The 27,741-nt window shown below is 53.8% G+C and overlaps 1 protein-coding gene across 2 annotated transcripts; it reads left to right on the top strand.

Moving 5' to 3' along the window:
• The first annotated feature begins 518 nt into the window (after window positions 1-518).
• On the top strand, window positions 519-23,573 carry TRAF2 (TNF receptor associated factor 2). 2 transcript variants are annotated; one of them, XM_082492805.1, is made up of 10 exons: window positions 519-548; window positions 1,868-2,088; window positions 2,723-2,801; window positions 3,159-3,257; window positions 13,548-13,619; window positions 16,062-16,136; window positions 16,795-17,154; window positions 18,289-18,466; window positions 22,019-22,167; window positions 22,938-23,573. In XM_082492805.1, exons 1-10 carry the CDS (start codon window positions 531-533, stop codon window positions 23,154-23,156), a joined length of 1,470 nt encoding a protein of 489 aa, XP_082348931.1. In that variant the 5' UTR covers window positions 519-530; the 3' UTR covers window positions 23,157-23,573. The 2 variants fall into 2 exon arrangements, with proteins under 2 accessions (XP_082348931.1, XP_082348932.1); XM_082492806.1 differs by lacking the exon at window positions 519-548 and adding an exon at window positions 1,309-1,314.
• Window positions 23,574-27,741: the final 4,168 nt, after the last annotated feature.

Raw genomic sequence — 27,741 nt, 5'->3', positions numbered from 1 at the left:
GGTGGGCCACTGTGAGCCGTCCTGACTGGCCTCCCTGCTCTCCCCCTGGGGCCACCCTCGCAGTCGGGGTTCCCGGGAGAGACGCCACGGCTGCTCCGCTGGGGGTAGCACCCAACCAGCAGCCCCCAGTTCTGGCCGGGGAGGATTTCCCCGCCACCGGGTGAATTCCCCACGTGGTGAGAACCAGACTGTCGCAGCACGGGAGGCCGTGAAGCTCCCGAGCCCCCGCGCCACCCCATCGGGAGGGCTCTGGCAGCCCCCGGCGTGTGAGCTGGGCCAGGGGACACACGGGCTGGGGACCCCGAGTGACAAACCCTGCTGCTGTGACCTTTCTCCGGTGAGTTCCCCTGTGAAAAGCCCCTTGCGCTGACCTCACCACTGCAGCTGCATTCCCCCCCCGACGTCATCTTTGGGTTGGGTTTTTTGTTTTTTTTTTTTTTTTGATTAACGCTCAACCCGCCCACCGCCGCCCGTCCTTCCCCACGGCTCTGGCCTCCTCGTCCCTGCCGAGCGGGCGCTGCGGGGCGGCCATGGCGCTCTGTGCGCAGGTAAGTGGGTGCCCGGAGCCACCTGAAATGGCCAAATGTGCCTTAAAAAAGTGTGGGGGTCCCGGGGTGGGGGTGCCAGCGCTGCTGTCCTTCCAGGTCCCCCACTGGTGAGAGGGGGGCAAAGGGGTCCCGGGGGGCTGAGGCGGGGGTACGGGGGCACAGGGGGGAGAGGTGACATTGAGGGTGGGGGTGATGGGGGATGACTGTGAGGGGGTGACATGTGGGTGGTGACACTGTGGCTGGCGGTGACAGGGAGGTGATGCTGGGGGGGTAACTGGGGGGTGATGGGGAAGTAATGCTGGGGGGGTGTCTGAGGGGTGACAGGGGGAAGTGACGCTGTTGGGGGGGGTGGCTGGGGAGTGCTGAGGGGACATGACAGTGTGTGTGGGTGTCTGAGGGGTGACACTGGGGAGTGTGACTGAGGGAGAGGTGACGGTGGGGTGGCTGGGGGTGATGGGGGGTGACAGGGACAGGTGACACTGTGGGGGTGTCCAGGCGTGACAGGGGTAGGTGGCAGTGTGGGGGTGTGCAGGGGTGACAGGGGTAGGGGACAGTGTAGGGGGCCGGAGGGGGCGGTGACATCGGAGGCCTCTGGCCCCGCCCCTTGCCGCTGGCCCCGCCCCGTCCCGTCTCCAGGCGGGGCCGTTGCTAGGTGCCGGCGCGGCCGGGGACAGGGGGCGTGGCCCGGCGGGGCGGGGCGTGCTACACGTGTCCGGGGGCGTGGCCTGGGGGCGCTTCCGGTGCGGGGCGCGGACGGAGGCGGCCGGTGAGTGCGGAACCGGGACGGCGCGGGGGGATAGGGGGGCCGCGGAGGAGGTGGGCGGGGCCGCCCTTCACCCGTACCGCCTCCGCGGCCCCGTGCGGCGGCGTCCCCGGCCTCCCTCCGCCTTGAGGGCCGACCGGGCCGCGGCCTCTCCTCACGGGCCGTGCAGGCCGGGCCGTACCGGCGGGGTGGAGCAGTCTCCCGCCAACGCGGGGGGCGGGCCCGGCTCCCCGCGGGTCACGCTGGTGCGGGGAGGCTCCGCCGCCGCCGCCTCGCAGCCCGGGAGACGTTCCTCCCCGTACGGGCAGTGGCTGGAGCCGGGACCGGCGGCGGGAGTCGCCGGTAGGGGGGCTTTCCAGAGCCCGGAGGTTTCCCCGGGACCGGGCTGGCTTAAAACTAACTGTAAAGTTTCTTTCCGTATTTTTAACACATCTATGTGTTTACCTGTGTTGTTGGGGTTTGGGTGCCAGTGTAATATTCCGTGAGTAATACAGTTGATGTGAAAAATTACCACCCCCCGGTTATAACCAAACAGGGAAAATGTTTTTCATTTCAGGCTCTGGAGCTACAGCCAGAATTTTTCGTTCACATGGCAGCAGCAAACTCTGCTCTACCTGCCTCTTTGGATCTAAACCAGCCTGGCTTTGCGAAGGAGATCCTGGGAACTAAGCTGGAGGTCAAATACCTCTGCTCCGATTGCAAGAACATATTGAGGAGGCCGTTTCAAGCTCAGTGCGGACATCGCTACTGTTCCTATTGCCTGAAGAAAATCATAAGGTAACGTTTGTGGCTTCAGTCTGAAGACAAAAATGCTTGGAAAAGCGTTTTCAAGCAAACAAAGGCGAGAAAAGTCTCGTTTTCAGGGCCTTCTCAGCGAGGGAGCTGTGTTTAATCGTTGAGGTTTGGCATCAGGTCGTCTTTAAGGGAATATGCAATCTCTGACTCGCTTTTATTGTTCTGGGGGTTGCTTCAAAGTTCCCTTCTCCAGAATCTTCCGCACTGTTTTTGCCGTTCAGGTGGCAATCCAGGTGGATCACCCATCTCCTTCAGAGAGCTTCATCACAGCTACTGAAGGAACTTCCTCCTAAAAGTCATCGTATGGTTGTCGTGCCAAAATGTGAGAAATTGAAGCACACACTGGCTTCCAGAAAAGTTTCCTCGTGTTCTGCCTCACTCTTGCCTTTAAGTGAGGGAAGTTGAATAGAGCTGTTAATCGGGAGAAGAAAAAAAAAAAAGTGAGAATCAGAAATGGGCATCAAAAATACAGATGAGCAAAGGCTCAATGCATTGTTTTGAAAATAAGAAAATGCTTTAATACCAGAAATGCTTTTAGTACCAGAAATCCTTTTGTCATTAAATCATAAGTCAGTCTCTTTTTGTTGTGTTTGATGATTATTTTTCTGTCTGCTAGTGCTGGACCTCAAAAGTGTGCCAGCTGTATTCAGGAAGGAATATATGAAGAAGGAATTTCTATTTTGGAATCAAACTCGGTAAGTAAAAATGCATTTTAGAAAGTAAAGAAGCTGACTGATGTCATTAATACCACTTGCAGTTTCTGTTTACAACACAAGTCCCGAGAATCCCTTTTTCCGAGGAAAGGTTCTGTTCAGTAGTGAGAGTTATGATTAATGTGGTGGACTTCCCAGCTTCTAAAATCCAGGTTATGTTAATATAGCGGTGGCCTACTTAAATGTTGTAATAACGATTTGTTTGCCATTAACACACCTCTGAGGATGTGATGTGGCAACTGGCCTGGGAGGAGTCTTAATAAAGAATTAGGAGACTGGACTAAAACTGTAACTCCTCAGTAATTTTTGTGGTTTGCTTGATTTTTTTTTCTATTTTAGGCTTTCCCAGACAACGCAGCTCGTCGGGAGGTGGAAAGTCTGCCCGCTGTGTGTATTAACAGTGGCTGCACTTGGAAGGGGACCATTAAAGAATATGAGGTAAAGATCAAAGCAAGGCTTTCCATGTCTGCGTCCTCTTTCTTCCCTCTGCGTTTGGGGAAGGCTCAGGTGGTTTTCCTCCTCCGCTGACACTGGCAGTGGTGGTGGGAGCTTTCACCTCCTGGGACTTCGCTGTAAGCTGGAGAGATTTCTTGGCCGAGCTAGGTTAGCCTGCCCTGCTGAGGGCACAGGCTGAACCGAAACAATTTCACGCTTCCTTGTGATTGCGAGCACCAAGCACATCCCTCCTGTGGTGGGAACCACCCGCTCTCCCTCCAACCCCTTTCCGCTATAAAAGACAAGCGAACTGTCAAGAAACCGTGCTGTGCCACGAACTTGTTGTGAAGTTCTCTGTGTTACGTGAACCTAAAATCTTCTTCAGACCCACGAGCTTGGGGAAAGCAGCCTGGCCGCGGTGCTATTTCCAGCCAGCTGCCCCCATAGCTGTCAGGGCAGCGGGACTGCCTTTTACTCCCTACCTGGCCACCCCTTGCTCCGAGCTCTTCTGGGCCACAGGCCTGCTGGACAGAATGGTTTTTCCCAGCCCTGTTCTTCCTGAGAAGCCCATCAGCTCTTTAATCCAGGCCTTCTTTTCGTGCCCCTGGGCATTTGGTCTTTAGCATGTACACGGCTTAACACGGCTCATGGGAGACGTGTTCTTGCTGAGGCTGGCAGTGGGCCGCGTGCTTCCCCATGCTTTCCAACAAATCCACTCTGTTGTGGTGATTTGCAGCATTAAAATGCATTGGCAGGTGGTCGTGAACGTAGATTCACCTGTGAAGCTTTGGTACTCTTGGAGGACAGCTTTGTCATCCCTCTTGGAATGGAAGAACCACCATGTGGGGGGCCTGAGCTAAGAGCAATAAATTTTATTTCCCTCTAACACTCGCCCTAGGTAAGGATTGTAGCCCTGTGGTTCGTGGAGCTTTGGTAGTGACTGAGAAGTGTGTCGGAAAAAGGTTTAACCTCCGTCTGTCTAGACTAACGTTGGGATTCTCTTTGCAATGCCGCTGCAAGGTGGCAGGAAGAAACAGCAGCTGTGGATCACGCCTGAGTTTTCTGCCTAGCGTGCTGAGCCTGTTAACAGAGGGATGCTTCTGCGCCCCTTCTTTGTGGTCCTGCTGTCTGGAACCTTCCGCTTCCTTATGCCAAAAGTTCATCCCGAAGGATGAGGGGATGGAGGGTGCTAAGTGGTTCTTCTGCTGTGAAACCCTCGTTCATAGATCTGAAAGTGGCTCATGGTGTGGCTGTATGACTGGATAAATGTCAAGTTAAAAGCTTCACACTGGTGCAGCAGAGAGAGTTTGGGAGTTGCATTTCAGGGTACGGTGTGTATTATTGAGGTGGCAGGTTCACGCTGTGCTTTTGGTGCCTGCAGATTGACCCACGCTTTAATTTCTGCTGATGACCAGGGACTAGAAGTCTGATGCCCACTGCAGTGTTCTGAACGTTGATTATAGTAGGTGAGCTCATCTCCATCAGACTAAACAAAATTCTATTTGTCAGCAGCTTCCAATACTATTGATTGTGCTGTGACTGATGAGCTCTTCTGAACTTTTTCTCCTGGGTTTAAAAAAAAAATTAAAGAGTTTCTGCAGGGCTCAGCAAAAATAATCAGCTGCCAAAGGTCCTCCCTGTGTGGTCTTACAAGTGTTTGAACATGGGCTTGAGTCCAACCAGGGCTTGCAGTAGAAGTTCAAAAGGGCAATAAGTCTGTCTTCTTGCTAGGCTGTGTGTGTGTGTGCGTGATGCTCTGGGATCTTACGCACAACCGCTTAAGAGCATCTGAACTGTTAAGGCTGTGCCTCTCTTCTACTCTCCACCTAATCTTCAAAAGGTCCTGTGACTCTGTTTTAGCAGAACACCTGTGTTTCATAGCGGTGCGGCTCTGGAGTGCTCGGGCTGCAGGTCTGCAGCGCTGATCGTGACCGTCATGGTTTTTGTTAGTCTCGGGGCAATCTCGTGAGACGAAAGAGAGCGGGGATTTCGAGCAGTGCTAGTCGGTTCGTCTCGGGGTTGAGCTTGCCTCTCCTGCCTACCGCAGGCATTCGGTCTACCGGGGGTGAGGGTGTTTTGTGCCCTCTCGGGAAAAGCTGATTCTTTCCTGGGAACGGGTGGGAGGAGGCAAGGTCTGGCTTGTGTTATCTCTCCTCCCAGCTGCCTGCCAAAGAGCTGCGGCATTTAATCGGGCCTGGCTGTCCTCGGGAGGTCGGAGCTTAGGAGATGGTATGTGTGGCTGAGGAGGGCTGATGAAAGGAGGCGTCAAAGGACCGCGTTAGCCCGGAGTCTGGTCTTGGTACCGTGGACTTACGGGTAGGCTGGTTAGTTTAGTGCTGCAACGTAGAGTTTGCCTCATGTGGTACGGTTGCATCTGTAGCCAGCAATGTGTGTAACGTCCTGCAGCAGCTCAGTGCTCCCACTATGGAAAGTCCCTTGCTGCGCTATTTCCGACGGGACATGGAAAGTCCCTAAGAGCGAATTCATTGTTTGCTAATTTAAAATTCGTGTGTTCGTACTGCGAGAGACTTACTCAGCTGCTATCCACTTACATATCAAGAGATACTGTCACTTCTGGTTTGCTAATCTTATCAGGGCACGAACGAGAGAAAAAATGTTCTGCAGCTGAAAAGCTCTAGTTCTTAAAAAAAAAAAAAATTAATAAAACTGATTTCAGTTTTGCTTTCTGTTCAGGCGGACCAAATTTCAAGTCTCAAAGGGACATACAAAACTGAAAGAGTAAAGTCTGCTTGGACACGACTTGCACTTCTGCTTAAAGCTGTGGGAGGCATATAAAACGTTTAAGTGCTTAGAACATGTCTGGATTTATAAATGCATTTTTCTGACTTTGTAAATATTTAGTGGCGTTTGGATAAAGCAGTTCGTGGTGGGGCTGCAGGGTTTTTCCTTTTAATCGGTAACCTCTTTTTCTCATATAGATTTCCTGATGAGTCTGCCGGAATGTACACACAGAAAAGCAGGTTGTGGGCAGGAGCCTTTAGATTCAGGTGGAAAGTCTGAGGAGAATTGCAGAAACTAAAACTAGCCTGTTAGAGCAAAAGGGAAGACCAAGAAAACATGCTCTGCGATATCCAGGTAGAGGGAGTTTGTGGTTTCTCAGCCCCGGAGCGTTTCTTTCCTCGCCTTGCGGTACCTCCACTTGCCTACGTCTCTCTTCTGTTTTATAAACATATCTTCAGTTCTCATATATCTTTTGTTTATGCTTTTCCTACTGCCAGCTCCCTTTCTTTGCCCCCCCATCAGGACTGGGATGGGAGGAGGGGGCTGCAGAGGGGTGTTCACATGGTCAGCCTTGGCATTTCCATTTGTTACCCAGACGGAGGTTTTAACTATACCCTGGTCATCTCGGGAGATAGAGAATTATTTGAGACGTAAGGAAATTACATTGTCTAAGTTTTGGAAGGAGAACTAAGTTTTAAGCTTAATCCCGACAGTAGTATTTAAGCTAAGTTGGGAGGGGTGGTTTCTAGGAAAATGGATGAGCTCAGCTGATGAGGATGGGCGACTGTCATCTGCGGCGATAACCCATCCTAATCTGAACTGGAGGGGATGGGTTTTCCTCGTGGCCAGTTGGCACCATGGTTTTGAAGAGTTCACTTCAACTGAAGCCTGGAAGGCTGCGGAAGATGCAAAACTCAGAACTTAAAAGTGATACTACTCCAAAGCCCATGGTGTTGGAGAGCATGTCTGCATCTCCTTCTGGGCTACACAGCTTCCTGGGGCCCGGAGGACAAGGTGACTGGGCCAGCGTTCCTAGTGGGAGATGCTGGAGAAGCACTGCTACACCTCATGTAGAGAAAACTGCCTCTCATCCAAAATGCTGCTGGGTGCCCTGAGCCGGGGGAACGGTCTGCTTCGTGATGCTTCACCATTTCATGCCCACCCCCTTTCCATCTGCGCTCCAGGAATGCCCTGAGAGTTTTTTGGTGGTGATTTTCAGCTTAGGCTGAAAGCTTCAGCTTCAGGCTTTTGCACATTGCTTAGAACAGAGCTGCTGGTCTTTGAACCCACTTCACCTGGCTCCTGTTGCCTCCAAAGGGTACTTCTGAGTGTTTTATAGCGGTGTTGTCTGCATGGCATTACGGCATTTTAAGCGCTGTGGCAAGCACGCTCGATGATGCTGTAGCAGGGCAACCAGTCTTCCTTTTAAAATCAGGTAGAGCGTTTATTGTCTTTTTCTGAAGGTTTTGGCTCCGAGTCACGCTGTGGTGTTGAAGTGCGGTTTGCAGCCAGCTCCAGTCTGATCAGCAGTTTGCCCCAGGACCAGATCACTTTCTTGTGGGAGGATCCCTGACTTCCACATGCAGATGACCAAAAAGGACCTCTTGCTTTGGTAAAAGGCTTCTGACACACCTTTACTTTCCAGAGCCGTAGCTGAGGTCCCCAAACAAAACCTGGCCTCCCTTACAGTCCCTGAAGTAGAGTTTATGTAGCTGGCTGCCCAGACACGAGGCAGTTTCCCGTCCAAGCCCGTGGTGGGAGGTAAGCCACGGGGAGTGCCGGAGAGCGCGCGTGGGAGGGAGTTGGAAAGCCCCGGCTGTAGAGGGTCTGCTCTTAGCTTCTAAAAACAGCTCAGCCTTCTTGTGGTGGCCCACCTAATTAACAGTTTTGGCATCTGCCCCTTGGAAAATGAAAGGCTGTAAGTCACGAGCTTTGAAGCTGAAGTGAGTGCTGTGTGTCCCTTTTAAGCCACGGTGAAACCCCTCAGCGTGAACGCGGCTCTGGAGGTTGTGTGGCAGCACTTCACACCCAGGGAGATGTTCCTTAGGCTCCAGGTATCCATCAGGAGCCAAAGCCATGATCACGCGCCCTTGGGGAACAGAACCACTTCCAATGGTCTGACAACTTCGAGAGATCAGGTCTTGAAATCAAGCAGCTCACCGCAGGCTCAGCTTCTCCAGCACGTGAAAGACACCCATCCCAGTTGTGATTTTGATTTCATCTCCCCTTTTCTGGGTGCCAGTGGTGTTCTCCGCCTCGTGCTGTAAGAGCCCTTCTGTTCGCAGCCTGTACCTCCATGCTGCCTGCGAGGCAAAGGAGTCGACCGTGCCCCTGCCCACCATCTGCAGCTCGCAGAGCTTGACCAGTATCAACATCGCCCTTTCTAATGTGAAGGTCAGGCAGAGCACAGAGAGGCTGTCCCTTTTGATCTGGGCGCTTAAGGTGAAGCTTCATGCGCTGGTGAAAGTGCTGCTGGAAGGGAGGGATATCTCTCCAGGAGTGTTGTCCAGGAGACCTGGTTGGCACGGGCAGTGTGCTTAGAGCACAGCCGTCAACACCGCAGCTAACCACAGCGGTCAGCTCTCAGAAATAACTATTGGAGGTGAATCCAGATCAATGTTAAGAACGTGCTGGCGCCTGGCATCAGTAGTGTGATGGTGTGATTGCTGTTTGCTCCCCAGTGACAGGTTGTTCTCGAGCAGTGACCTCATTAGCTATGAACAGCACATCTTGGGCATTTTTCACATGACTATGACTATAACTATTAATTGTAGCCTAGAAGACCTGCGGAGTTATCGCTGATCAGATGTTCCCAATTGCTTTGAACCTCCCTTACATGTCAGCCAGCTGTTTATGGAGACTCGGTGTAGCCCAACGCCATAATTTTTTATTTCCTTGGCAAGCGGATTTAGTCGTCTTGTTTTGCAATGCAGCTAGCCGCGTCTGAGGCGAAGGACGGCGGTGCACGGGCTTCAGCTAGCCGTGGGGCCAGGTCAGGTTCAGACTCAGGCTTCTCTAAAATGCTCTGGGGGTCCGTTTCAGACTAGAGTCTCCCTAGGAAAATCCTTTCTCTGGGATGATGGAGGGATTTGGAAGAAACATCCTGGAGTGTCCCACTGCCTTGGGCTCATGTAGTTCAAAGCAACCAGGGAAAGGCAGAGCCTTCGGAAATGGCAGAAAAGCTGCTATTGCTTTCAGATGCTTCTTGTACCTTCAGCCTTCTTCAGAACCTCCTCTTGCTTTCACATCTGTCATCAATGCAAGAAATGCTGCCTTGGTGTCCCTCTACCGATAAATCCCAAATCAAATGTCTGTCTAATCAGCTTTAAAAGCCGATGAACAAAAGCATAGAAAGCTGAAAGCCAAGGTTGCCCTGCTGGTTCTGAAAAGAGGCATGAGCGAGGCCCCCGGGAACCCCTGACATCTCTTCTGCCTATTTTTGGCCTCGACTCAGATGGATGCGGTGGCGTTGGACAGCAGAGTAAAGGCGGTGCTGGTTTCCTGTGCCATCACTGCCATACGTGTGCCCAACTAAATCCACAAACAGTTACTGATGGGAACTTAATCTTTGGTTTTGGCATTAAACCTAAAAGGAAGTGTCAAGTGAACTTGCTTGGATCTGTGTCACCAGCATGTCCCAGCAAAGGGAGCAGTTTGTGTCTGGCACCAGGTGATGTGACGGTCTCAGAAAGCTCGCGTTCCCGGTTGGCACTGTGAATTACAGACTGGGCTCCTGCTTTCCAACCCTGTCTTGCTGAGCTCCGTGCAACAGCACGAGGACCATGTGTGTGGTAGCCCAGCCCTCCTCTGTGGGGAAAGCTTCATGCAGGCATGGCTTAAAACCAGCTTTAGAACCCCCCTGATGAGGAGGAGGTGCAGCACGGAAGGGCAGGTTGACTTCAGAGGAGCAGGACATCCCAAAGTACCTGCGTTGTGTGGCACGTTCCCGTCTCGGAGGCTCTGGAGCCCCTGGGGACCAGGCAAAGGTGCACAAAGCAACTCATCCTTCTTGGTTGCGTGGGATTCAGTTTCCCTCGAAACCTAGGGAGGCGTCTCTTTTTACACTGGAGACCCATTTTCGGTGTTTTTTCTACAATTCTGTGGGCCCACCCTCTTTCTTATAGCCGGGGTGAGATGCCAAAGGAGCCCTGACAGTGCCCCGCTGCGCCCTGTGCCACTTCAGCTGGCTTTCCTCTGCCGTCCTGCTCATTTTCCTTCCTTTTCCTTGCTCCCTTCCTGCTGCCAAGCCTTTCAGCTTTGTGCTTATGTTACCGTGCTCGGAGGGGACTAACGGACTAATTTCCAAAGAGTGTTCGCAAAAGAGCTGCGGTGGGCAGCTCGCACCAAACCCGTTCTTCTGCGCCTCGTCTCTCTGCCAACCCTGCCCGCTGCGATAACCTTCCTGCGGGGCTGCGGCGGAGGCAGCGCGCAGCAGTTGTATCAAAGGCTGCTTTCCTCAGCCGCCCGCCTTGCCTCGTAGCCGGCGGAGGAGCGTTGTGTCACGCTGATGGATTTCCCAACGCGGCTGCAAGACCTCCGTAAAAACGGACTTGTGCTGATATGGCAGGTTCTGAGCAGGGCAGCTGGGGAACAGGTACACCTCCTGCTCCGCCACCACGATACGGGATAACAGCGTTCGGCAGTGGCCTCTTCTGCAGCTCAAGGGAAGTTTAGCAAAGCCATGAGAGGCGAAACAGCAATCGGATTAAACTGCAGTTTTCCCTTTTGTCTTACGCAGGCGTAGCAGAGCAGCTCATCCTGGCCTTCCTTAGGAAACGATCGTTGTGTCCTGCAGGGATCAGCCGCTGTTATTAAATCCCGCTTTTTCCCTGCGTGTGCCCGCGCTTTTCCGCAGGGCCGCATTGAAACGTGCTGCCCTTGCTGTGCCGGAGCGGCCGGGAAGGGAACTGCCCCTTCCCGCTGGTTGTGCGCGAGGGGTGTAGGGGGATGATCCCGACAGTGCCCTGGGAGAAACCTCAACTGCAAATACTGCGAATGGCTTTTCTACTTTCCTGATACTGAGGTAGGAGAGTTATGGCGTGCGCGTAGGCAGCTCTGTCCGCCGGCAGGCGAGGGGCGGAGGGCTCAGCACCTCCCTCGCAGCCCGTCGGGCGCTGGAGGGCTGAGCGGCCGCAGCGGTAACCCAGGAGCGCTCGTAGGCTGCCCTGGTCCTTCCGAAGGCGGCGGTGGTGTCTGATTTTTCTAGTCTCCCAGGTGGGCTCCCAAAGAATCGCCTGTTCTGATGGTGGCGTGTGATGTCCAGGCTGCTGCTGGCTTGTCTCGCTGTTTATTTTTAAGGAATGAAATTGATGTGCAGATTAATTGGCGGTTTTGGTTTTAACTGAGTGGGAAGAGCAAGGTGTAGCTGTGCAGGCTGTTATCTCTGCCCAGTTTGGTTTTCCTACTCGGGGATGCTGCAGGCCGGTCTGTGCCTCGGTTTACGGCTGGTGGGTGAGAAGCTGAGGGAACTGGAGAGTAGTCCTGAAGGTCTGAGCCAGAACATTGTGTTCCAACCCCGCTTTAATTCTTCTATTGCCGTCTCCTCTCTCCGACCCCCGTCTAACTTGATTTCCACGACAGGCTCACTCTGGGAGAGTGGCTCTGCTCTGACCTAGCCCTCTTCCCGGTGATGGCTTTCCCAAGTTGCCTAAAATGAAATTGGCAAATGCCCGAATGTCAGAGATGCTCGTCCCTGCTGCAGAAGCTCAGGGATGTGGGTTTGGGAAAGGTGTAAACAGGAGGATTGCCCCATTCCTGGGGGAGTGGAGTGTGGCAGATCAGGCTGGAATGCCAACCCCGGCTCTTCGGCTTCTGGGTGGGGTGGATTTCTTCCAGCGGCAATTCCATCCATCTCTGTTTAGACACCTGTGTAGAGGGGGAAGGAACAGGGGATTCCAGAAGAGCCTGAAACTGTTTACACAAAACTCTTTGTCTAGAGGTTTGGAGCTGTGCTGGTTAAAGCCAATGCTTCTGGGTTTCTCAGTTTACGTACGGAGCAGTTGTACTTTGAGCTTGGCTGCGCGGGGCTGGTTTCCCTTCTCCTGCTGCAGGCTGGGCACGCTTTGCAGGGCTGCCTGCGTGTTGGGTGTTATAGCGTGGCGTAGCGTGGAGTCGGGGTGGAAGATAAACGCTGGGAGGTGTGGAGTGCAGAGGGGGCGGTAGTTTCACGCCTAGCCCATTGGCACGGGAGAACGTCAGTTTTAAATACTCCCTTTTTAAATAGCTGTCTCTACAGTGAAGTTTCCTTCCTTCAGCCAGACCGTCTGTTCTTATGCCAGCGTTTTGTGGGTCGCGGGGAAGATGCTATCTGGTGTTTCTAGAACATGAGAGCAGAAGGTGGGTAGAAGAAAGGGTTCAGCCCCTCTGAGCGAGTGGGTTGAAGGAAGGTGCTCTGCCTCCTCCGCCGCCGCCTCTGCGGGCAGCGCCGCCCAGTCGAACCACAGAGGCCGGCCGGTCGCTTTTCCAGGGACAGTGCAGCGAGGCTTTGAGTCTGATTACTCATTTGAAGTATAAAAAGGAGAGAGTAACTAAGAAGTCAAAGTTGAGCCACTAATGGGTTTCACTTTCCAGTTTCTGATGTGGTGACAGTATTTAAGTTTGCGTGTTTCCCCCCTCAGATAGTAATTTGTTTTAATAAAGAATAAATGTGACCCAAGTTCTCAAAGCATCTGCTTTTCACATGACTACTTTACAAATGCTTCCATTTTTTCCCCCTGTTACTGCCGTGGCACGATACTTCAGTGCACTTATCTTTTCATCTGAATTTTGAACTGCATATTCATGGCGTTTCCAATGCCTGGTTTCAACTGGTTGATGTGTAAAGAGAGGGTTTAAGGAGTGCGGAGACGACACAGAAAGCAGAGGCACGTTCTTGCATTCCCAATTCAGCCAGTATCACTGGACCTAGTGTCTGCTGAGGACAGAGTATCACATCGCCCTGATCATTTGTTCAGCTCCTCTGGCCGCCAAACAAACTGTGTGTGCTCTTGCTGCAGGGGTGGGTGCTATGCCGGGGCGATGAAACGAAACAGTTTTAAAATGTTTTTCTTTCTGGTTGAAAAATGGTTTTCTGATTCAAATGTGAAGATACTATCGGACGGCTCAGCCCAGCGTGTGATGAGTAGGCTATGGGTTCATACTTCAGCTGACTGATAACCATTACAGTGGAAAAATTACACAAATTATCTTGCTGAGATAGTGGCTTACTTCACTCAACCTGCCTGAACGTGTGTTTTCCTGGCAGAGCCATAAATGGAGCTTCCGCTTAATTATCTTCTCCATCAAAGCAGTAATCTCTTTTTTTTAAAAAAAAAAATAAAATATTATAGCAGCTTTTAAATTGAGGCTGAGGCTACGTAGGCACCCAAAATTCTGGTAGCCTGGGGATCACACAAATGAGTCAGCATGACCAAGATTTCAGTATAGGTTGGAAGATACAGCGCTCTTCTGTAATAAAGTGTAGAACTACCCCTGTTGAATTGTACTCATCGTATAACCTCGTTGGAGCTTTTATTTAGAGCACCAAATATTCTCCTGTCCATTCTTTTACAGGCTCATGGCGAAGTGTGCCCTGAATTTCCGCTGACTTGCGAAGGCTGTGGGAAGAAGATTCCGAGGGAGAAGGTGACTGTCGGTGAACCGTGTGCCGCAGTGGCGGTTGGGGTCCCGATGGGCGTTCTTGGAACAGGGAGGAAAACCAAAGACTGTTAGAAAGTGGAGTGGGGAAAACAATTAAGTGGCAGCTGTTAGTACAGACGTGACCTCTCCATAAGGCTCAAAACACTGGTAGGGTGCGACTGAAGGTGACTCATTGGCACTTGTAGTTTTGCGTTGGCGCTGCCGACACCACCTCCCTTTTTAGCAGTGCGTTTGGGTGCAGAGCCTCCAGGGGAAAAGCACGCCCGTGGGTTAAAGGGTACTTATGTCCTATGCCGTATCGACCACTGCTGCAGTTATGGAAAGGGAACCCATCTCCAGCTAAATTAATTTATTTCTAATTAACTGTGTAATGGAATCCATGTCTATAGGGCCTCCATGCTGCTGGGGAAAGGCTCGGAAGTCTAAACGCCAAAGTTTTGGGAAACATCTTCAAAAAGCACGTTCCTCTGAAACTGTCTTGCCTGCTACGGGCAAATATTTTTAGTAGCCCTGTTGCAAAAGGCCCTTGTAGCAGGAGAGGGGGGGCAGAAGTATCAAAAAGATGAGCAAAGGGCTCTTCAGAATGGGCAGGGTGATGAAGGACGTCGTGCTGGGATCTCGGGATACAGATCTGCTTGTCTGCAGGCTGAAGCTGGAGCCCAGCAGAGAACAGGCTTGTAGGATTCCCATAGGTGCTCTATCCTTTGTTTAAATGTTAACCCCCTTTTTTATCTCTCCCCAAACTTTTCTTGATCAGTTGCAGCCGTTGTAACTGCGTAACCTGACTCATTAAGCAAGCCAGATGGATCTAGGAGCATTTTAAAAAGTGGTTTAAAAACAGTTTTAATCGACATCTGTCGTAGCAGATGTAGGTGTTAAATGTGGAATATGGTTGTTGAGAACAGACCACTGATATCTGATGATGCGAGGTGTATCAAAAACAAGATGATACTGTGCCAGTGCTTCTTAGCATTAATCATGCACTGTGTGGGAACCCAAACGAGTCATCTCGGCGGCTGGGCGGTTAGTGGCACTTCTCTTTAGAAATATCCATCGTTCAGTTCCAGTATAGGATGGGGAGCTACCTGTTAGAGAGCAGTGTAGAGGAAAGGGACCTGGGGGTCCTGGTGGACAGCAGGATGACCATGAGCCAGCGCTGTGCCCTTGTGGCCAAGAAGGCCAATGGCATCCTGGGCTGTATTAGAAGGGGGGTGGTTAGCAGATCGAGAGAGGTCCTCCTTCCCCTCTACTCTGCCCTGGTGAGACCGCATCTGGAATATTGTGTCCAGTTCTGGGCCCCTCAGTTCAAGAAGGACAGAGAGCTGCTGGAGAGAGTCCAGCGTAGGGCAACTAAGATGATTAAGGGAGTGGAGCATCTCCCTTATGAGGAAAGACTGAGGGAGCTGGGTCTCTTGAGTTTGGAGAAGAGGAGACTGAGGGGTGATCTTATTAGCGTTTATAAATATATAAAGGGGGAATGTCATGAGGATGGAGCCAGGCTCTTCTCAGTAGCAACCAATGATAGGACAAGGGGTAATGGATTCAAGCTGGAACACAAGAGGTTCCACTTAAATTTGAGAAGAAACTTCTTCTCAGTGAGGGTGACAGAGCACTGGAACAGGCTGCCCAGGGAGGTTGTGGAGTCTCCTTCTCTGGAGACATTCAAAACTCACCTGGACGCCTTCCTGTGCAACCTCATCTAGGTGTTCCTGCTCCGACAGGGGGATTGGACTAGATGATCTTTTGAGGTCCCTTCCAATCCCTAGCATACTGTGATACTGTGTGATCGTTGGCCTTGGTTCTTCATGGCAGCTGCCAGACGAGAGGTGGCTGAGGTGCGGCATCATTCGGCACCGCGGCGAGGGGATGCTGCACCCAGCAGAGCATCCTCCCTTGCACAGGCGGACCTGCCGGAACCGCTTAAATACTCGGGCAGGACCACCGGGAAGCTTTTTGTTTTCAGATTTGTAATGTTTAGCTGGAAGTCAAAATACTGAGCTGTGGTACGTCCCGACCAGGGTTACACGAAATGCACAAAATTAAATGGCTCGCTGTTTCGTGGGGTCGATCCTCATGCCTCCCCTTCCTCCGCCCTCAGAGAAGCTTGCTGCTCGGCATCCGTAGCACGTACCTGGGCTGGTTGCTTTTTCTTTCTTGCATATGCAGGTGAGAAGAGAGACCTCCTAGCCATCAAGAGAAAGAGAAACAAAACTTCCTTCTCAAGGTGTCAGTGCTATTATTTATATTAAAGTGAAAGTCACGCCTGATGGTAGGCAGTGCCCAGGTTTAACCACGCGCTTTGGCAGCTGGTGATGAGCCATGGCTTGGGCGTTCTTGACATCGTCTTCAGTTTAATAGACGTCAGCGAGATGGAAAGGGAGCTACTGGGAACACATAAGATCTAACATTGCCTGCCTTCCTTTCTAGTTTCGGGACCATGTGAAGACTTGTGGCAGATCTAAAGTGCCTTGCAGATTTGAGGTTGTCGGATGTGCTGAGGTGGTAAGGGCTTGTTTCTTGATGTTTATCTTGGGACTTGTTTTCAGTTCCAGTGTTGGAGTTAACCTGCAAACTGCTGTCGCCCAACCTGTTACAGATGTTTGCGTTCAGATATTTGGACAAAGTGGTGTTTCAAACCCTTTGCAAATGGAGCTTAGCGTCGTCTGCTGTCCAGAGTTTGGGCATCCAGGGAACGAGCTTAATGTGGAAGGAAACTTTCTCTTCCTTGAGGAACACCCTGAGGCTCTGGTGGTTCTGCTGCTTTCAGCTGTAAGCACAGCTCCTGCTAGAGCTTGAGCCGGGCCGTGTTTCTCCATGTGGTTTAGTTTTCCCAGCTCCTACTGGTGATGTTCGTATACATCCTTCCTTGGGGGGATTACGTGAGGCTTTGTCCTTTGGCGCTGAAGACAGAGTAGAACAGCGTACAGCTGGGGAAACGTTAAGCATCTGCCATTGTATGTGATTTGCAGCATTTCTGAAACAAACACCACCACCACCCCCCCACCCATCCCCAAACCATTTTTTTTAACTATCTTTCTTTGGTTTTTCTCCTTTGTAATTTAAAGCTAACTTTGTGACTTCAAGAGGAGGAATTTGTTCTGTGGATGGTGACAGCGTAGATTGAGCTTGCTGAAAGGGGGATGTATTTCTCTTCATGTAGGTGGAAAATGAAAAGCTATCAGAACATGAAAGCAAGTGTTTGGCGGAGCATCTCTACATGCTACTGAGTTTTGTGCTCAGCCTCAAGGCTGGGTCTGGAGACCTGAAGCCCCTTCCTACCCTTTCCTCATCACAAAACAACTCACCGGGACTGGCAGCAAACTCTCTGTGCTCGGAGTCGGAGCTCTCCAGGTCCCTGGAGCTCTTGGGAAGATGTGAGGCTCTTGAGAGGAAAACAGTGACCTTTGAGAACATTGTTTGCGTGCTCAATCGTGAGGTGGAAAGAGTGTCTCTAACAGCCGAAGCCTACAGTCGGCAGCATCGACTAGACCAGGAGAAAATTGAAACACTGAGTAACAAGGTGTGTAACCACTGGCTCGGGCTTTCCAGCACTCTGAGCGGAGACTTTTTTCCGATTTCCTTTCCATGTTGTTAGCTAGCAAAGCTTCACCGCCTAGCCCTGAAACTCCACAGATCTACAATGTCATTTCTGCCCGTGCCCAACCCTCACAAGCTTCCTGGGGAAAGATGGGAATTAAACTGACATGCGTAAAGCGTTGAGATCTCTGTTAGCAATCAAGTTATGCAGACACCGCGGTGCTGTTCCTTGGTTCCAATGAGAGACCGAGCACTCAGCATCTCCCTGCATCTCTCCGAATCCGTGGGGCTGCCCATCCTCTAGATCTTTCAAAAGGAGTGTAATCACTGATGCTGTGCTACAGCATTGTGCCAAGCACCGTCTGGCGCTGTGAAGAAGCTGTGTCCCCCCCCCAGTACGCTCCAGCGCGGTCCCTGCTGAGCACTGCAGCTGGGAGTCGCGCAGTTTGCAGCGTACCTGTGCGCTCTCAGCAAGGGAGCTGCCAAAACTGGTGTGACCCGAGGTTAGCTAGCAGTGATTAACCCTCTGGAGACCTTGTTGGCTGGGTGTAGGTTCTTCTCTTTCTCAATTTAGTTCTGTCACAATGCTGAGTTGTTTTTTTCGCCCCCCATCCTCACTTCTTGTGCTGCCAACATAACAGAGCTGCTCGTTGGGAGGATTTTTCCATTCGCTGTGGGAAAGTGCTCGAGCACCGAATTGTATCGATGTATAATGACAGGGTTCAAAAGGAACCTTCAGTGAATTGGTTTACGATGTTAAATTTCTCCCTCCTGTGACCCCTGTCAGTTCTGGAGAATGTCTCTCACTAAAGAGTCATCCTGAAGGGGATGCTGGTGTCTCTGCTGGTGTCTCTGCTGGTGTCTCTGCTGGTGTCTCTGCTGGTGTCTCTGCTGGTGTCTCTGCTGGTGTCTCTGCTGGTGTCTCTGCTGGTGTCTCTGCTGGTGTCTCTGCTGGTGTCTCTGCTGGTGTCTCTGCTGGTGTCTCTGCTGGTGTCTCTGCTGGTGTCTCTGCTGGTGTCTCTGCTGGTGTCTCTGCTGGTGTCTCTGCTGGTGTCTCTGCTGGTGTCACAGCAGTACGTGTTTCTAACCAGACTGCACCGTGTGTCCCACTGAGCAGGTCCGGCAGCTGGAAAGGAGCATTGGGCTCAAAGATCTGGCCATGGCTGAGATGGAGGAAAAGATCCGCAACATGGAAGCTTCCACCTACGATGGTGTTTTCATCTGGAAGATAACAGAATTTGCCAGGAAGCGTCAGGAGGCGATAACAGGCCGCTCTCCTGCGATCTTCTCTCCAGGTTATTGCCCACAAATTTGCAAAATAGCAAAAGCCTTTTGCGTCTCGGCTGGGTGTGGGGTTTGTAGTGGTGCCCTTAGCAGGGGAGATGCTGGTCTGTCAGGTGTATTTCTGTTCTCTCCCCCTTTCCTCGTGGAGGCTGAAACACTTTTTTATTATTTGTTTTTTCTTTAGCATTGGGCTGAATGAAACTGCTGCTGAAAGAGGTGCTGTTTTGATTGCAGAAGACCTTTTTAATTTCTCATAAAGGAGAATGTAACCCCCTTAGCTCTGGAACAGCCCTGCATAATCCTTTAGTTAGAATTAAAGTACTCTGAGACCATAAAACCAGCAATAAAATAGTTAAGGAAGGGAAGAAATATATATTGGAACTGCAGAAATACATTTTGGTGCCTTAAACTCTGATGGCGCAAGAGGAAATTTCTAAATAAAGCCCAAACCATTCCTAGGGAAGTGCTTGAATGTCTGTTAGAGGAAGGGGCTCTCCTCGCAGAACTGCCCCGGCCCAGCACTGTTCTTCCTGTTCTTAAAAGAGCCGGTGTCGGACAGCGAGCAGTAGGTTAAGATTTGGCTTGTTTGCTTACGAAAGCACTTCCCAGGCTTGCCGCTGTAAGATGAAACCACCCCTCCGCAGGATTTCGTTGCTCGGTGAGACGCTCACCTCGCAACGAAATGGTTGAGGGAGAGGAGTTTGGGTTTGCCTGAGCAGGATTCGCTTGGGTCGGAGCGTGCTGGAGAGCTTTTTGCACAGCGCCCAAAGCTGCGTGCCCAGAGCAGGTACCTCCCGCCTGCTTCCTGGTGCTGGGGAAAAAGCAGACTGTGGCTGGGCCACAGTTGAATTTTTAAAACTACTTTCAAATCTGTTTTCTGGATGAAAGCTGTCCTTTTTTTCTCTTGAAAAACTGAAAGGGGGGGAAAAAAAAATAAAAAAGGATTCCCCACCTTGAGGGAAACTAAGCTGCTACTGAAACTGTGTGCGTGCAATTAGCATTTCCTTTTAAAAGTGAGCAGCAGCCGTGGAAAACCCCCGCTCTCCGTCCCCTTCGGGAAGGGCAGCGCTTCCTTCCTTTTCCCAAAGCCGACAAATCTGCTTCAAATCTATTTTGTTTAGCTTAGAGAGGAGCTTAAATCTCGCGTCCTGTGCGTCTCCCGCACCCTGCTCGAGAGCTGCTTGACCCGAATGTCTCCAGGGACTGCGCTTTGGAGGGAGGTTCTGGACAGAGCTGACTCTCATCCTCTGGCCACGGGCGTCCCGGCTCGCTGTGCCCCAGCTCGGGGGCTCCTCCAGCCCCTCCGTGGGCTGATGCCGCCCGGGGGTCCTTGGTGGGGTTGAGGGGGGGGGTGGTGTGAGATTTGTTTTTCTAGGTTGGAGAATCGAGGCAGCTGGTGGAGGGATGAGTCAGCCCAAGGGAGGGAAAGGGGTGAAACCTCTCCAAATGCGAGAGGCTTCGTACGCCTTAACATTTGATCAGCTGTGCTCCTCCTGGAAGGGGCAGCTCATGGTTGCTGGTGTCTCCTCCTCCATGCTGCGTGCTGGCTCCTCTCCATCGCCTGCCTGGCAGCGGCGGCAGGGCAGCGGCGGCAGGGCTCAGGGCTTTTGCGAACTGTTTCATCAAAGGAAAAACTACTTTGCGGGCCAGCAGACTGTGTTTTGTCTTGCCGGTTGGTCTCTGCAATCTGCTCGTGAGCACCTTGTGCGTGGCTGGAAGGACTGGAAGGTGAGGGCTGCTCCTGCCTAATGCCGGGACTGCTTCTGGAAAAGGCAGGACTTTTTTTTTTTTTTTTTTTTTTTTAATCTTACAAGTGCAAAGTACAAGGCCTTGTTTCCTACAGTACTCAGGTGTGTCATTTGGATGAGAGACTCATTCCTGGTGCTGCTTTAGCTGAGAAACAAATGTTTCCTGTGGAGGCAGGTTTTTTTTTTTTTTATCTTGGAAAGTGAAGCAAATAGACCAGTGCTGTTCAGTCTGGGAAGGAGAGAGCTGAGAGGAGAGAGGTCTGGGTTGTGAATGGGATGAAAATTCAAAAAGGGAAATCAGTATAATTGTTTGGTTTGCATTTAAACATAAAGGTGAGGAAATACCAAATGAAATCGGTGTTAAAGAGACGGAAGCAGAGTTACCACTGACTTGCGTTGTGGGAAGACGACGACTGCCACAGAATTTTGGAAAGGGCGTAATCGGAGTTCAAAAAGGCAAATCCGCACAAGAAAGGTTCTTTAGGGCTGTGACCCAGGACAGTCCGAAGCGAAGCTGTCCCTGGAAAGCCGCCCGCTGCTGGCCGTCAGATGCCGGGGGCGGCTCGCTGGGCTCTTGCTTCCCTTCCGACGCGCTTTGCCTTTGCTCGGGCCGGTGGGAAGCGGGATGCCCAGTTCTCCGCTCTGAGCTGGCGGCGCGGTGCACAGGGCGTTTAGCACTCTGCCTGCCTGGTGCCTTTTGCTGGGTACTCCCACCGCTCTGGGGCCGTCCTTCCTGCAGTTCCCCACTTGGTTTTACATTCACGGGGTCACAGGAGCGCTGAGAAGCCGCAGATGGGCGGTGAGGATGTGCTGCTTGGGCTAGCAGAGGGCGGCATCTGCCCCCGATAGCCTTTGGGTGGAGAAGAAGGAGTAGAGCAAACAAGCTGGGGAGTGCCAGGAGGGAAACGGGAGACAAGGCTCTGATCTCTTCTTGCTCCTTGCCCTGTGGGAGTGCACGGCAGCTTGGCTGCCCGTTCATAAAAGCGCACTGAGTCCCGCAGTAAAACGCCGGCTCTGACCTCCTGCCCCGTGCCCTGAGGCCTCGCCAGACCTGAGGCACGTAACTGTGCCGCTGTGAGAGGGCGGTTTGCGACAGGTCCCCTTCCGAGACGTGTTTCTGTGGCCCTGCACGGGTCTGGTATCACAACACGGGCATTCCCAGAATTGCTGGAGAAGGAGAGGGCCTGAGATCCCAGAGCCCGTGCCCGTGCCGTGTGGAGGGGCTGGGATCCTAACGGCAGAGTGACGCTCGCTCGCTTGAGCCTCTGCCCTCATCCGAGGCCACCAGCTTGCGGAGAGGGTGCAGCAAGTACTGGGAAGGGTCTACCCCCGGACAGGTTGGGGTTGGTTTTTTTTTTTTTTGGGGGGGGGCATCATTTTCTTCCCGCTTGTCAGTGTTATTGCCGTGAACTGCAGCTCCTTCAGCAGTCGTGTGCAGCGCAGCGGGCAGGTCCGCGGGGGGAAGCGCCCGGATCCTGGGCTCCAGCTTCAGGCTGTGCCCGGGGCGCTCGTACCTGCGATGGCGGGTGGGGAGAGCCCCGGGGGCCGGCTGGTGCCCTGCTCTGTGCCGCAGCGCTCTGCGTCTCAGCTAGACCAGGGGCTTGTGACTGCCTGTCTCCAGGCCGGTCCAAGGTGGTCTGTTATTTGTTCCTGGTGGCTTTCCAGAGCATCTCCGTGGTGCAGGTGTTTTAAGACCCAGATCTGGTTTCTTCCAGGATCCAAACTTTAGATTTCTCAAGAGTTCGAAGCAACCTGCCGCTGCCAGGCTTTGCTGGGGTTGGCACTCACTGTGTCTGTTCTGCATCTCTTTGATAGCTTTCTACACGAGCAAGTACGGCTACAAGATGTGTCTGCGCGTTTACCTGAATGGGGACGGCACTGGGCGCGGGACCCATCTGTCTTTGTTCTTTGTGGTGATGAAAGGACCCAACGACGCGCTTCTGCGGTGGCCCTTCAACCAGAAGGTAGGTTTGGGACGAAGCCTGCTGTGCCCAGCAATGTGCCTCTCTGGTTTTGCAGCTACTTGAGCTTCTAGGCATTGTTGGTCTGGCCTACTTAGCAAGCAGAAGAAGAAGGAAGGACTTTGATATGTCGCCGTCCTGGGGATTCCCCAGTCGCGCTGAGAGCACCGAGTGTGCTACAGGGCAGGGGCACGAGACGGCAGAGGCTGCGGCAGGAGAGCAGCAGCGCGTTTGGAAAGCGAGCGGAGCCTCTGCGTGAATTCAGGGTGAGGGAAGGTTGTTGTGGCCTCAGTATTTGGGGTGCAGCTGATGCTGACTCGGCGTCGGAAGCTCAGATTGCCGTTCCCAGACGTGGCAGGTTTGCAAAAAACCTTCAAGGCTGAGCGGACAAAGTACTGATGCAGAGAGAGGGGACACCTTTTTTCGCAGGGGGACAGCATCTCTGTGACTTAATGAAATACCTGCCTGGGGTACTGGTGTTGGGAGCGAACGCCACGCCGGCCAGTTGTAGGTTTTCAGAGTCAGACTGACAGTCCCGTGCTGCCCCACGGAAGTTTCCAGTGACAGGGCAGGATGTGGGAAGGTTTCTACAAAATGTCAGCAGAGAACGTCATCTCGGTGACCCTACTTACAGGCATTTCTCAGATTTGTAGGCACACGATGTGGCTGTGGTTGCACTGGTTTCACAGATTTCAAGGGAGCAGGGCACCGGGCTGGGTTTCCACGTGCCTTTGATTTCAGCCGCTATTGTATATTTTCATGTTTCCCCACAGGTAACCCTGATGCTCCTGGATCAGAACAACCGGGAGCACATCATCGATGCCTTCCGACCCGACGTGACCTCCTCCTCTTTCCAGCGACCCATCACGGAAATGAACATTGCCAGCGGCTGTCCACTGTTCTGTCCCGTCTCCGTGATGGAAGCCAAGAACTCCTACGTGCGTGATGACGCCATCTTTATTAAAGCCATCGTTGATCTCACGGGCCTCTAACCCTCCTCACCTCTGGGAGCAGTGAACGCAGAGCCAGCCCCGAGTGGGGTATCCCCCTCCTGCGCTGCACTTCAGGCAGGTCTCGGAGCGAGGAGGGGGCAAAAAGCAGAAGGGGAAAAGCCCTTCCCAAAAAGGGACCTTCGCTCTGAGTGGAAACGAGGTGTCTGGTGGGAACCCTCTTCCCTGGTGTCAGAGAGACCTTCCATGAGAAGAGGTTTGGGTGGACATTCACAGTCTGCAGGGTACAAGATCTCCTGCAGGGACTTGAGTGTCTGAACTGCTGCTCTCTGGGCTCCCAGTGGAAACCAGTGCAGCTCTTGCTTTACCAGTTTAGTGCTCTGTAGTAAAACAAGGGTTTGGCCTGCCCGAGCACCACCTCGCGTGGATGTTTGGCTCAGCCATCTAGGATTTTCTTCAGAGATCTCTGTGTTCCTGGAAGTTTTGCGTGCTGCAACGGTACTGTTGCTCTGTGCTGCCGGCTGGTCTGTGCCTCGGTGGACGGGAAGGATGCGTGGCAGACTCGGTGCGAGCCGGGCAAGAAGCGCGAACTGTTTTGTCGCTGTTCTGATGCCATCAGTGTCTGTAGAGAGCAGTGCTGAACCGAGCTGTGCGGCGGGTGGGGGAGCAGTACCTCACGTCTGTGTGTCTGGTGGGTGGTTTGTGCTCTGAGCAGAGTGCTGGGAGCGCGGGACGGGGCAGGCAGTGCCCGCTGCCAGGGAGAGAACGTGGGGCAGCACCAGGGATGCCAGCTGTGAAAGAGGAGTGAATTTTCCCTGGAGACTGCCTGTCCTGTCCCGGGAGAACGTGGTGACGCAGGGCTCAGTGCAGGACTTCAGCCCCATGAACCCTAGGAGCCTCAGGCGGGTTTTTAGCCAGACCCTGCCATTTTCTGCCTGCCTGCACTTGAGCAGCACTGGGTGGGATGGTGGCAGTGCTGGAAGCTGTCCTTACTCACACACAGGTGCTCCTGACCTGGCTTTCAGCCCCGTCACGGGGCCGCTGCAGCAGCACGGGCACACCAGCCTTCCCAGGGCCCCCTCCAGCTGCCGAGCACGTACGCTGCAGCTCTGCTGCCGTCTGCGCCTGTGCTGCCGCCGTCCGTCTGCACAGGCGCTCTCACCTCTGTGGCTGCGGCACTGACTGATGTGGCATGTCTCTCGTCCGCTGGCACGGTGGGCAGCTGCTGGCCAGCCCCTGCCCTCCCTGAGGGCCTGCCGTACCCACCAGCAGCAGCTTTCTCCCATCCTTCCCTCGGCTCTGGGTAGCCCAGCGTGCCTGCCGGAGCCTGGGCATCGCACAGTGGAGCAATCTCTCTGTTTGGCCCTTTATTGAGCCTGCAGCCACCTGGGTAGGACCTGGGGTCGCTGGAGAAGTCCACAAGTGAAGCTTGCTGTCCTCTTTTTGTCCCTGGGTTCCTGGCAGTGCTTCCTTCTGGGCGGCGAGTGTTCAGCAGCTGTGAGAAGGTCTCTGTATTCGTGGAGAAGAAACTGCTGCCCTGTCCCTGCGTTGTGGCTGGCTGGTCCCTCTGGAGTTGTTTAGTTGTGGCCATGAGTAGCTCTGGGCAGGCAGTCGGCCAGGCTGGACTGCTGAGGCTGTGCTGCCTTCTCTGTGCTCCCCTCACCTGGGGTCAGTGTCCAAAACTGTCCCAGGAGAGGTTTTGTTGGTCACAGGAGCCGGTGCTGAGCCCACCTTGCTATAACAGACCAGGACCCTGCCGGGAGGGTGGGCAGCAAGGCTGGAGGGTGGTCTCTCCTTGCTCATGGCCGCCATGGACCACCCTCGGTGGGGAGTGGTGGAGGAGGACCCAAAGCCCCTCTCTGCCGGCAGCTCCCTGCCTGGTGCCCAGCCCGATGGGTGCAGAGCCCTCCTTGCTTGTGTTCTCCTTCCACCTCTGCTCTGGCACAGCCACACAGCCGCCCCAGTGGGGTCAGGGATGCTGTCAGTGGAGGTGAGTTGTCACCCAGCCAGCGCTGGCTGTCCCCCTGCTGCCTGCCCCGTGGCAGTGCCCTGACTGCTCCTGGGGTGGTTTGGGGTATCCCCGCTGCTGCCTGGTGAGCTCAACCGGTGCCTGATGTCCTTCTCCAGGCTGGCAAGTAGCTGAGCCGGACCCTGAGCCATGCTGAACCTCCTGCACCCAAGGGTGCTGCGCTGGCCGGGGGGCTCTCCCTGCCTGTGGATGGGCGCTGGGACAACCTTTGAGCCCCCCGATAACGTCTCTGTGTGGATCTTGGCATACCTGTTACGTGCAGGGGCTGTGGCTGGAGGCAGATGCTGCTGTTTCAGCAGGCGGAGGGGGACAGGAGCCTGTGCCAGCGTGGCTGCATTCAGTGCAGCAGTGGGGGGCACGGGTCAGGCAGGGTGGGCTGGGAAAGCTCCTGGCATGGCTGCCACGCTGTGCAAAGGCGAGGGCAGACAGGGCAGCGGGTATGTGTCCACCTGGAGTGGCGTGGGGCTGGGTAGCTGCCTGCGCCCTGCCTTGGCACAGCCCCCGGCCGGGGGTCCTCAGCTCTTCTCGGGGGTGGGAGAGGGGCAGCAGGACCCTTCCTTTGTGCAAGCCCCCTCCCAGCCTGGCCCGAGGGGTGGATCAAGCCCTGCGTGGTGCCGCTCTCACCCGGGTGCCTTAGGAGGAAACAAAAAGCCTAGCGAAGCCTGAGCCCTGCTCCCACCTGCAGTGCCTGGAAAGGGGGAGGAAAACCAGCTCTGCTCATTGAGCTGTTGGGAATTTAGTTGGGAGGGCGGGGGGGGAGGAAGGTGGGGAGGCAAAGCTTGGTCTGAGTTGATGTGGATGTCTTTGCTCATGGGGTGCTGGACACCCACTGCCTGCAGCAGGGCCGGGTGGCTCTTGGCCAAAGGGTGCCGGGGGGTCCCTGCAGAGACAGTGGCTCAGCTGAGGGGGGCCGGGGCTGTTTTGGAGGGGGCGGGTGCTGGTCCTCTTGGCCCAGCAGGTGCCTGGAAGGTGGGTGGGAGAGTCCATGCTGAGATCAGGCTGATGCGTTCCAGCCTGCGGAGGGGATACGGGGGCTGTGCTGCTGTCAGAGAGGGGTGCGGCGTGGCAGGCGAGCACTTGCCCCAGAAGCTTTTCCTAGCGGTGGTGTTTCCCTTCCCTCGCCGTGTGGCTGAGGAGAGGCAGATCTGGTGCTGACAACAGTGTCTGGTCCTTTTTCATTTTTTAGCAGCTCTGGAGCATGCAGTGGCAAGCATAGCACGTGGCCCTTGCAGCAGCCCGTGTGCTGCAGGCAGTGCTACGCTTCCTGGGCACAGCTGTGCCGGCCCGGCTGCCGCATGGACACTTGGCATATACCACCTCTGGATTTCTTTGTGTTCTTTTTTCTTCTTTTCCTCTTTTGACCGCAGCTATTGGAGAACACCCATCTCAGCCTGGCACTGTGAAGCAAACTGTTGTGTTTTTTTTTCCCCTTGAGGATGTAGTATGGGTAAAACCACTAATAAAAGCAGCTGGAAGAGCATCGTGGTTGTATAATCCATGGGAGGCCGAGGCTGCAGTGCTGCATGGGTGGAAGAGAGGCACAGTCACCTCGGGGTGGGGGTTTAGTTCTGTGGTGCTGCTACATCCCTGCAGGAACGCTGCAGCTGCAGGGGGGGTTTGCCCAGCACCAGCGCTGCCCCTTCCAACCAAGGGGTACCTGAGCAGGCAGGGAAGGAGCTCCTGGAGGGGGGCGGGTGACCCACCATCCTGGCTGCTGGAGCTTCACACAGACTGGGGAAGCCACAGGGCTGGTGGGAGCAGGCGCAGCGCTGCTGGGCCCGCTTTCCCAGCAGCAGAGGGGAGCTGCACTACTGGAAAGGCAAATGCAACACGTTACACTCACGTTCCTGGGTGCTGGATAATGAGGCATGGCTCAGCCAGGCTGTTTTTTCACAGCGGTTGTTGGGAGCCAAGTGCCTGCGCTGCTCCCACCGTCCGTGCAAGAGGCCCACCGTCCAGGGCTGTCACACCAGTGAGGGGCCAGGGAACAGCAGCACGGCTGCAGAAGAGACAAATAAGAGGGGGAACCCAATGGGGCCTGTCCCCTCCCGGGAGCAGCCAGACCCACATCATGCAGGTGCAACTGCTGCACGATGCACCAACGAAGATGGCAAAAGGCTCTAAGGGGACATTGGTGCTGCAGCTCAGGACGCTGCCACAGCACAGGGCCAGTCTCAGTGCTTGCTCCCCCCCTTACCTGCTCAGCGCCTATTACTGCTTGGAAAAATTAGAAACCAAGGAGGGATAGGGAGAAGGCAGGATGCTCCAGCCCCTGGTCTGTCCTGGAGCCTGCAGCGCTCGGCCTTGGCAGATAAGAGCTTTCCCAAGGCTGCCATGAACTGCGGCCCCCCCTTCTGCAGGGCTGTCTCATCCTCCTCCCTGAGGGCAAAGATTTGGGCAATTCTCTGCCTCTCTCCTCTCCGCCTGTTGTTTTACAGCTTTGCTGCCTGTACTCCACAGCCCAGGGCAGGTAATCCAAGTTGGTCAGCTACCTCTGGAACACCCTGAGGATGCAGGTGCAGCTGTATGACACTTCTGGCTTCAGTTCTGCTTCAGTATAAGAACAGCACTGAGAAAAACAAACTTGCGTTGCAGAGA

The sequence above is a fragment of the Vanellus vanellus genome, assembly GCF_965231255.1.
Source record: "Vanellus vanellus genome assembly, chromosome: 18".
Lineage (NCBI taxonomy): Eukaryota > Metazoa > Chordata > Aves > Charadriiformes > Charadriidae > Vanellus > Vanellus vanellus.
The sequence above is the reverse complement of the archived record's forward strand: the minus strand, read 5'-3'. Positions and strand labels throughout refer to the sequence as shown.

Bases quoted from the DNA above. Each gene is read 5' to 3' on its own strand.
- TRAF2 (XM_082492805.1), top strand. The intron at 3,258-13,547 runs GTAAAGATCAAA...ATTCTTTTACAG, and splicing joins GGACCATTAAAGAATATGAG to GCTCATGGCGAAGTGTGCCC. The intron at 22,168-22,937 runs GTAGGTTTGGGA...GTTTCCCCACAG, and splicing joins GGTGGCCCTTCAACCAGAAG to GTAACCCTGATGCTCCTGGA.